Source organism: Garra rufa, chromosome 21, assembly GCF_049309525.1.
Source record: "Garra rufa chromosome 21, GarRuf1.0, whole genome shotgun sequence".
Lineage (NCBI taxonomy): Eukaryota > Metazoa > Chordata > Actinopteri > Cypriniformes > Cyprinidae > Garra > Garra rufa.
Window position 1 is genome coordinate 11,117,805 of NC_133381.1, and position 10,833 is coordinate 11,128,637.

The 10,833-nt window shown below is 34.0% G+C and overlaps 1 protein-coding gene across 2 annotated transcripts in view; it reads right to left on the minus strand.

Moving 5' to 3' along the window:
• The window catches only part of gpr137c (G protein-coupled receptor 137c), a 39,198-nt gene extending 29,077 nt beyond the window's left edge, over nucleotides 1–10,121 (minus strand). For both annotated transcript variants that reach the window (XM_073827384.1, XM_073827383.1), the window contains exon 1: nucleotides 9,409–10,121. In XM_073827384.1, the coding sequence (XP_073683485.1) occupies nucleotides 9,409–9,906 (498 nt within the window). In that variant the 5' untranslated portion in view covers nucleotides 9,907–10,121. The remainder of the gene's footprint in view (nucleotides 1–9,408) is intronic.
• Between the last annotated feature and the right edge of the window lie 712 nt (nucleotides 10,122–10,833).

The following is a 10,833-nucleotide window of genomic DNA, read 5'->3' on the forward strand; positions in this document are numbered from 1 at the left end:
AAAAAAAGACACTAGATAACATGACACTAGATAAACAGCATACTTAATAGACCACGTGAAATTAAAATAGGAGTATGTGGCTTCTAGTCTTTGAATAGCTTTTAGGCTATTTAATATGCTAGTGTACTTCTAAAATGTAGATTTTATATTTACATTTGATTCATTTAGTAGACCCAGTTTGGGGTAGGATTTTTCCTTTTAAAAAAAATCTATCATTTTACCAAATTGAATTTGAAGATAATTTGAAATAAACACTTTTTTTTTTTTTTTTTCACAAAAATATTAAACAGCACAATCATAATACAAAATGTGGTTGAGCACCAAATCAGCATATAAAAAAATATTTCTAAAGGATCATATGACACTAAATTACATTTTAATATATCACATTTTTTACTTTAAATATAATACACAATATTTCACAATGTTACTTGTTTTATTAGTGTTTTTATGTAGTTATTTATTTTTTAAAATCACAAATGCAGCCTTGGTGAGCATAAGAGGCTTCTTAAAAAACACATCTACAATTCCCACATATTCCTAGGTTAGCCATTCATAACCTATAAATTATTTACATCTAAATAAATGCATTGAACTAAATAATAATACTTATCAACCTTTTTCTTTAAAGGAACATTGCACTTTTTTGGAAATAGGCTCATTCTCCAACTCCCCCCCGAGTTAATAAGTTGAGTTTTACCTTTTTGAAATCCATTCAGCCGTTCTCCTGTTCTGGCGATATCACTTTTAGCATAGCTTAGCATAGATCATTGAATCCTATTAGACCAATAGCATCACGTTCAAAAATGACTAATGAGTTTCGATATTTGTCCTATTTAAAACTGACTCTTCTGCAGTTATATTGTGTACTAAGACCGGCGGAAAATGTAAAGATGCGATTTTCTAGGCCGATAAGATTAGGAACTACACTCCCATTCCGGTGTAATAGTCAAGGAAGTTTGCTGCCGTAATATGGACGCAGCAGGCGCAGTAATATCACGCAGCGCCTGAAATTAGTTCCCAGCTAGGTAACTTCCAACAAGGAACGCTCCCTGTGCATGCAGTTGGTCACGCTGTGCTGCGATGTGCTGCGTTATATTACTGCGCCTGCTTCGGCCATGTTACAGCAGCAAACTTCCTTGACTATTACACCGGAACGGGGGTGCAGTTCCTAATCTTATCGGCCTAGAAAATCGCATCTTTACATTTTCCATCTGTCTTAGTACACGATATAACTGCAGAAGAGTCAGTTTTAAATAGGACAAATATCGAAACTCGTTGGTCATTTTTGAACACGATGCTATTGGTCTAATAGGATTCAATGATCTATGCTAAGCTATGCTAAAAGTGATATCGCCAGAACAGGAGAACGGCTGAATGGATTTCAAAACAGTAAAAATCAACTTATTAACTCGGGGGGGATTTGGAGAATGAGCCTATTTCCAAAAAAAGTGTTTCTTTAACATAGAAAACTATGGGTGAGACTTCCAGTTCATTATCTGCTATAGGGAAGAATAACAACGTTTGCGCTACAAACCAGTGTGCTCATAATTAAGATAAAATATTAAAAATATAGCTGCAAGCAATAATTCAAGCAATTGAAGTATTTAAGCACATAAGGAAAAAGACATCACATATTATTTAGCAAGCCTGTAACTACCTAAATCAATGATTAAAAAAGCATTTTTGGCAAATCCAGGTAGTTTACCATAGAAATATTATGTTTTTTAAAGTTTATAAATGTTAAAGCGTCAACTGTTTAGAATCACCTGTCGCATGTGCTCATCGGGTTTCGTGAAGTTTTGAGCTTTTGTTTAGGCTTTATAGGCTTTTGACAGGCGCCTTTTCTAAACAACCTAAGCTTCCCAAAGAGTAAATTTCAAATTTTTTTGATAATTATTGACCCAGACAGTCCAGAAAATTGTACTGCAGTGTTTTTTCCAGATTGAGTGAAAAACCTAGGACTAGTTCGCAAGTGTTTTTTTTACATCTTAATCATTTAGAAAAAAAAATTCCTTTTAAAAAAATAAATCATTTTATCCAAAAAGTGTGTATAAAGCATATAAAAAATATTTCTAAAGGATCATATGACACTAAATTACATTTTAATAATTTTTTTTTAAATATATTAAAATAGTTACTTTAAATTTACATAATATTTCACAATATTACTTGTTTTATTAGTGTTTTTATTTGCTCTACAAACCAGTGTGCTCATAATTAAGATAAAATATTAAAAATATAGCTGCAAGCAATAATTAAAGTGCTTGAAGTATTTAAGCACATAAAGAAAATTACATTACATATTATTTAGCAAGCCTGTAACTACCTAAATCAATGATTAAAAAAGCATTTTTGGGAAATTCAGGTAGTTTACCATAGATATATTCTGATTTTTAACGTTTATGAATGTTAAAGTGTCAACTGTTTAGAATCAACTGCTCAATGTGCTCATCGGGTTTCGTGAAGTTATGAGCTTTTGTTCAGGCTTTATAGGCTTTTGACAGGCGCCTTTTCTAAACAACCCTGTTATAGCTTCCCAAAGAGTAAATTTGAGTGATAATTATTGACCTAGAGAGTCCAGAAAATTGTACTGCAGTGTTTTTTTCTAGATTGAGTGAAAAACCTAGGACTAGTTCGCAGAAGTATTTTTTTTACATCTTCTCAATCATTTAACAAATGGTTTAATTTGACAGCAGTGGTTCTAGAGAGCAGAGCTGTCCAGAAACAGGAGTTCTATCATATGATGCGAACATCGCATGTATGTGCGAAAAAAACGTTTACACAAAAACCTGAAGAGTGTCTTGAAATTTAACATCTGAACAATGTCTGAAGGTGTGGTAACTGTAGTATAAGCAGAATAATTAACTCTGGTCCACTGAATTATTAGAAAACAATACACACCCAAGGTCATGGCCACATCACCACCTCGGGTGTGCATTATTTTTCTAATAATTCAGCAGCCCGTCGTCAATTATTCTTTACATAACTTACATTGTCTTAAAGGTACAGCAGCAAAAATGATCTGTTCTGATTTTGGCTTTTGTTCAACAAGCCTGCATTTATTTGATCCAAAGTACAGCAAAAACAGTAACATTTTAAAACATTTGTACTACTTAAAATAACTGTTTTCTATTCAAATATATATAAAAATTAATAATTAATAATAATATAATTTAGTCCTGTGATCATAGCTAAATTTTCTGCATCATTACTACAGTCTTCAGTGTCACATGATCCTTCTGAAATCATTCTAATATGTTGATTTGCTGTGCAAGAAACATTTTTAAAATAAATATTACTATCAATATTTAAAACAGCTGAGTAAATTTTTTTCAGGACTCTCTGATGAATTGAAAGATCCAAAAATCAGCATTTATCTGAAATAAAAAGCTTGTGTAACATATTTAAAAAATTCTACTCTGCTGTTTTCAACTTTTTTTTTAAAGTAGCAAATCAGAATAGTATAATGATTTCTGAAGGATCATGTGACTGGAATAGCGATGCTAAAAATTCAGCTTTGAAATCACAGGAATAGATTACATTTCAAAATATATTAAAATAAAAAAAACTGTTATTTTAAATAGCAAAAATATTTCAAAACTGTATTGTTTTTGCTGTACTTTGGATCAAATAAATGCAGGCTTGGTGAGCAGAAAAGACTTTAAAAACATTAAAAATCTTACTGTTCAAAAACTTTTGACTGGTAGTGTAAAAAACTATTTTCAGTGCAAGATGCCAGGACTAACTAGTGGGCGTCAGGGAAAAACAATGCAAAAAGGAGCACAACATAGCCCCTTTAAGATAGTGACATAGCATATGAGTCAAATTCAGCCCACTTATGTCGAGAAACAACAACTGTATTTACCAGGAACAAACTAGCGGCTAATTTAGGAAGCAAGAGGATTAAACAGCTGTTTTTCTTCAATGCTCTCGTGGACTGTCCTCGTTACCCACTTCTTCCCTTTACATGACAAGCAGGTCTACAGTACCTAGAGATCTCTGCCAAAGAAACTGTGGCCTAGTTACAGATTAACAACAGCCGTCCCGAACCTCTCCTGACACAACAGCACAACTGCTAAAATCATTAGCCGAAACAAATTCCAGCCTAAACTTCTCCAAGTCAGCTGTCAAAGGGCAAAATGTGATTCAAGACCAGCCAATGAACATCTCAAACAGGTGCCTAAGTTTGTTAAACAAATTAGGTGGCACGTTTCTGTTACCGATCCCGATCATGTGACCTGGCCTCAAATAAGAGTTTACAAAAGAACTGGAGGAGTGCAAATGGCAGTGAGGAACTTGGCATAATGATCTACGCTAAACTTGCATATCATGGATGGTTTACAAGGACAAAGAGGGTGAGTGTGGAATAAGAAAACAACATTCCAGTAAGCCGTAGCGGAGCTGCGCGGGGGTGATGCCTCTGTTTGGCTGCCTATTATAAAGATTCTTCAGCAAACTTAATAAGATTCTCTCTGCTGATATGGCTGCAGAAACAAGCCATGAATCTGTGGTTTGACGTGTTAAATGTGAAGAAATTTCATGCCCAGTAGCATTTTTGGTCAGATTAAGATTATGGACATGTCATTCTTTCAAAACTATATTAAATAATATTTGATTAAATAAGATAACTTATGCAATCATATCACAGGAAACTTCTTCCCATTGCACCGTTTCAGAACTGAATTCCATATACAGTTGAAGTCAAAGTTTACATACACCTTGCAGAATCTGCAAAATGTACATTATTTTACCAAAATAAGAGGGATCATACAAAATTAGTGATGCTCCGATTGATCAGCCACCGATCCTGATCGGCTGATATTGGCTAAAAATAGTTTGATCGGCAAATGATGCTGAAGATTCCTTTTTTCCATTACAGGAATAAATTACTAAATTTATTAAAATGTATTAAAATAGTTAAAAATATCAGTTAATTTAAAGTGTAAGAACATTTTAAAATATTATTGTTTTACTCCATTTTGATCATATAATAGAATAAATGCAACCTTGGTGTGCATAATATACTTTCAAAAACATAAAACACATATCTGTGCCAACTTACAGCTAATTTTTCAACTCCTGTCATGGCCATGTAGAGCTGATAAGCTGAAACCTTTGCATTACATGCACAGGAATAATAGAAAGGGTCTGATTGCGTAAGAAAAATCTATGTTCAGAAGTGTTAACACCAGCAGTGCTATTATTAACCAGAAAAACAGAATGAGTGCCTTAACAAAACTGCACATTTCTGCTTTTAAACTCTCCAGGATGCCTCTGTCAAGTGTATTTCCCTAAAAAGGACTTTAAGCTATGATATTGGATTTTTATAAATTGAGGGACAAGTCAAAATTAATCTATTACATAACTGCTGTCATGTCACAGATATCGTTAAAACATTATTTGCTTGTTTTGAACCTAGAACATTCTTTTATATAAGTGTGAAATTATTAAAAATAACACCCCAGCAGCATCAAAAACTGCCAACTACATGCCACCAACTGCATTAACAGCAAAAAACATCTGAGAGTGAAAAATGGCCCATCTATTTTCTTTGCAGGGTTTGCTGATGAGGTCTCATGTGATGAGAAACCCACACACCTACATGCAGAAATCACACGTGTGATTCATGAGGGAGTTTTCTGCTGCACGTAAACAGTTGGCGTTCACAGTACACACGCCTTTAATGTGTTTCCTTCATGCACAAGATCTGCTGAAAGTGTAATTTGAAAAATTAATTGGTCATCGCTTTGGTGCCACCTCAGGGAACTGGAAGACAGAGGAAGAACAGATAGGAAAACTGAAATACGACTCAACACTTGCAAAGAATAAAATGCATTATTTACAGTGTTGCAATTTTATTTCCCTACAGTGCCAGCAGTTTCTCTGTATTCTGGCTGTAAAAACAACAGACGATTCGAGTTTCACCACAAATTACTTTACATTTGACAAATAAAATCATATACATTTTGAAAATATATATTTTGTATTATTTTTGTAATATATAAATGTATGATTTTTATTTAGATTATTTTTCTTCTTATATAATATTAATATACATTTATGCTCAGTTATTTAAGTTATTTATTTATAAGTTATTAATTATTATATAAACATTTAAAATATATATTTGAATATATAATTAAATTATATAAATCTAATATTTTATCATTGTGTGTGTGTGTGTGTGTGTGTGTGTGTATATATATACTTAATTAAAATAATTTATATATATAATTTTATAATTAATTGAACAGTTTTTATAATAATATATATGTATTGTTGAAAATAATAAGTACACTTTATAAAATGCATACATATTTTATAATCTAATTACATTACTAAAATAATATATAATTTAAAAAAATATATAAAACACACACACACACACACACACACACACACATATATATATGTATCTCTGTAAAAATTACAAATATATATTAAAAAAAATCACAAATTATTTAAAAAAAATAGTATCAAATGCAATATTTTTGTGCATGTTTTTACAGATATTAACATAATGCTGTATATAAAATATATTTTTAATATATAATTATTACATTTAATAAATATATTTTTATCATTTCATAGACTTATATAAATATTTTATTTCAAAGTTTTTATATATTAATAGATTATATTTAACATACACACACACACACACACACACACACACACACACACACTAACACTTTAATTTAATAATTTTTATAAAATATTTATATATATATTTTTTACTTAAAAATATATTTTTACATATTATAAATATTACTTATATTTATTATACAGTTATACATATTAAATTGTTTATAAACAAATAAAAATAAATAAAAATAAATAAAAATCTTTAAAAAATTACAAATACATAAAAACCATGTAAATTATTTAAAAAAATAGTTTATCAAATGCAGTATGTGTGTGCATGTGTTTATTTTTTTTTTTACAGATATATTATGCATAATGCTGCATTTTCTTTCAAACTACTAACTAAATAACTAATGCGATACGACACAGCTAACTCGTTTCTGCAGCAACTAGCATGAAACATCAGTCGCTACATCCAATTATCATACAATGAATTCAGGGCAAACAGCTGACTTAAAATAGTGGTCATTAGGTCACTTCTGAGTGGACAGCGCACTAGAACACAACACAATGATCACGGCCACACAAATGACCCAGTCGGATATGTACAGTACCCCACCAAGGTGGTTTTGTTTTCGGCAAGTCGGGGTGTTCGGCGTCTTTGTCTGCGTGGTGGCTGTTCTCAGAACAGAATGCTGCACACCCCTTTTGTTGTGCCTGGAATAGTACAGGATTGAGCAGGGTGATGTAATGCTCTTGCAGCAGGTGCCTCTGATTGGCTCGCACCTTCAAATGCCAACTCGCGCTGTTCAGGCAGTGTCGGTACGATGCCCACATCTCAAATAGCTCCCGAAGAATACGCACAAACAAAGGCCAGCTCTCTCGAGCAACCCTCCGCAACTTAATGTGGGTGTTAAGGGGAAAGGCTGCAGACAGGCATAAACGGTGCTTGCATAAAACAAAGCTGTCAATAAATCTAACAGGACCGCAGGGACTGTCAGTCAGGTTTGATTGTGCCACAGCTCTATGTGCTGACTATGGACAAAATAAAATGCAATATAAGCAAGGTAAGATTCATATCAGAGCCGGGGTGATGTCAGACAGAACGGAAAGGGCAAAGCATGCATTTGTTGAGTTTGGGACGTGAATAATAATGAGTCTCATATGCACTTTTGTTCTCGCAAATTAGAGTCAGACCAACAACAGTTATGGTCGCTTTCAACCAAACATCCTACCCTCTCATTTATTAGATATTTAGATTACTGTATTTTAAAGGGACCGTTCTTGCTTATGAGAAACAAAAAAGAGAAGTTCATCAGATCGACACTTCTCTTTTTCATAAAAAGAAAATGAACTGTGAGCAGGGGCTTTCAGGCTTCAAAAATGAGAGTAAAACACAATAAAAACAGCATAAATGTATTTAATACAGCTTGTATGCAGCTCTGAATATTTAATTCCCATTTGCGTCTATTCAAATATGGTGCATCAAGACATATGTGACCCTGGACCACAAAACCAGTCATGAGTAGCATCGGTATATTTGTAATAGCCAAAAAAAAAAAAAAAATGTATGGGTCGAAATTATCGATTTTTCTTTTATGCCAAAAATCATTATGATATTAAGTAAAGATATGTTGCATGAAGATATTTTGTAAATTTCCTAGCATAAATATATCAAAACTTAATTTTTGATTAGTAATGTGCATTGCTAAGAACTTCATTTGGACAACTTTAAAGGCGATTTTCTCAATTTTTGGATTTTTTTTTTTTGTACCCTCAGATTCCAGATTTTCAAATAGTTGTATGTCGGACAAATATAGTCCTATCCTAACCAACCATACATCACTAGAAAGCTTATTTTTTCAGCTTTTATGACTGGCTTATATATAATTATATATTATATAATTTTGCATTTGTATTTATGCATTTTGCAGACACTTACTTACAATTGACTTACAATTGACTGGGAATTGAACCCGTAACATTGCTAATATCATACTGTACTTTTTGAGGAATGTCTGTAGCTTAACCATTTTATCAGTTTCTATCACAAAACCAACATATCCTAATAATAGACTTAGAATATAGTGCCAAATATGTTGTTTTTATTGTGCTTTGTTGGAGTTTGACACCCCTTGATCACTATTTGCTTTCTCTGTATAGAACAGAGCATTATGGACATACTTCTAAACATCTCTTTTTGTGGTCTACATAATAAATAATTTCAAAAAGCTTTGGACTGACACGAAAATAAGTAATTTTCTATGTGTGAACTAAGCCGTTTCTTTTTTCAGCATAGAGGCCTGTAATGTTCTCCAGTGCATAAGCTTTGGAGAGCAGATGAACAATATTTCATCCCCTGCATGATGAGGTTATGCATTCAGAGACAGCCAAGACTTTACAAAGGGCGAAAGGATGGACCAAAAGTGGCAATAATAGACCTCATTCAGACTGTCCTGCGAACTGCACTGTTGTGGATAAGGAAAGGGGCGCGAGCAGAAACTGATGACCTCCAGCTGTGCTCTTGTCCCAGTATCATGAACATGATGAATGTCTCTAGATGTTTTAAACAACATAATTTGACTGTATGACAGTATGATGCTTTTAATCGCAATTACAGCATGAAGTTCTAAGTCAGTCACATGAAGTAAACACATTTGGTGGGAGGGACCCACTCAGATGTGAGTTGCATGGAAATGGCAATGCAAAAGGATTCATGTTTTCTCTGTATAACAGATTATATAATAGAAATAATACAAAGACACATTTTAATAGTGTGTAAACAAAATAAAATTGGGGAAACAGCAAAGTGGGACTTACCTGAGCAAAATAAAGGTTGAGCAGACACAGGGTGAAGAACTGCAGGCAGACTGGAAAACAATACAGGAGCCAGAAAGGCAAAGGCTGAAGTTGGTTTGCTTGAACAACATTTTTAAAGTAGAAAGAGAAGAGTGTCGTCCTCAACGCCGACCAGAGCAAACACAGAAAGAGAAAAACACTCTGGTAGCTGAAGCGCTTGTGTCCGTAGTGCAGAATCAACCAGAGCTGCAGGTAAACAAACACGAAGAGCAGCGAATACAAAACCGTGTAGAGAACCGTGAGACCGAGCTGCACGGACGGGGGAACCGCGGCTTGGATCAGTTCGGCTGAGGAGGAAGAGGATGATGATGAGGAGGAGGAGGAGGAGGTGGATGAGTCCGTCCAAACACTGACACTGACCTGGTTTTCTAGTAAAAACAACATATCGACGGGATGCTCGCTGTCACGTCGACTTATCCAGAACGCTCTACCGTTTTCCTTTTCCATGAAACTTTTCATGGAGACGTTTTGAAATTAGGAGAAATTGAGAAACGTCAAACTTAATTACAAATGACATATGAGCTGAAAATATAAAACTACGGCTGCTCTAACTTGTTGTCGTATGGAATGAACTTTAAAGCTAATTCTTGGATGTTTATAAGCAAGTGTGGAAAACAAACAATTAAAAAAACCAGCAGAGTCTCCCCCAATCTCTGCAAGGCAGCTCCCTCCGAGCTAAGAAAAACCAACTCTAGCGCTAGAAAAAAGCGATCAGCTGGCTAGCGTTGCCGTTATGGCCCCGCCTACTGACCAATGGGAAAAGGGTAGAATCTGACGCGACAATGTCGCCATGTTGGCTCTCATTTGAATAGCGCAGAATGGAAAATTTCTGTTGCGTTCGAGCCAAAATGACAGGCTTTTCAAGTACGTTCGCTGAAAAGCGATTTGCACCGCCGCCTACTTTTTTTGAGAAACCAATCGTTTGTCTTTTAGGTGTCCTGCCTCTGGTCCTCTGCGTTTTTAATTTTTTTTTTTTAAAGTATCGGCATTGTTGTTTTCAATAATGCTTGAACGTTTGTAAATGCTGTTTTTGTAAACTAGCTTTTAGTGGGTACATTTGTAAGATTTGATTTTAATTGCTAACATAACAGTGTGCATATATAAATAATTGGATAATTATTTAATAAAAAATAAATAAATTGACGGATGTACATGCTCATGCATGCATGTAGTTGATTTTTGGATGTTTTATAGGAAAGGAATGAACTATAAATAAGTATAGGTAAAAATAATATCCAAATCTCTGCAAGGCAGCTCCCTTTGAGCAAAGAAAAACAACTCTGGAAAAAAAAGCGATTTTTAAATGTAGACAGCGACCACACTCGGGCCCCACGTTCTGGCCAATAGGACGAAGCTAAAAACCAGGGCGCTGCAGTCGACATCTTG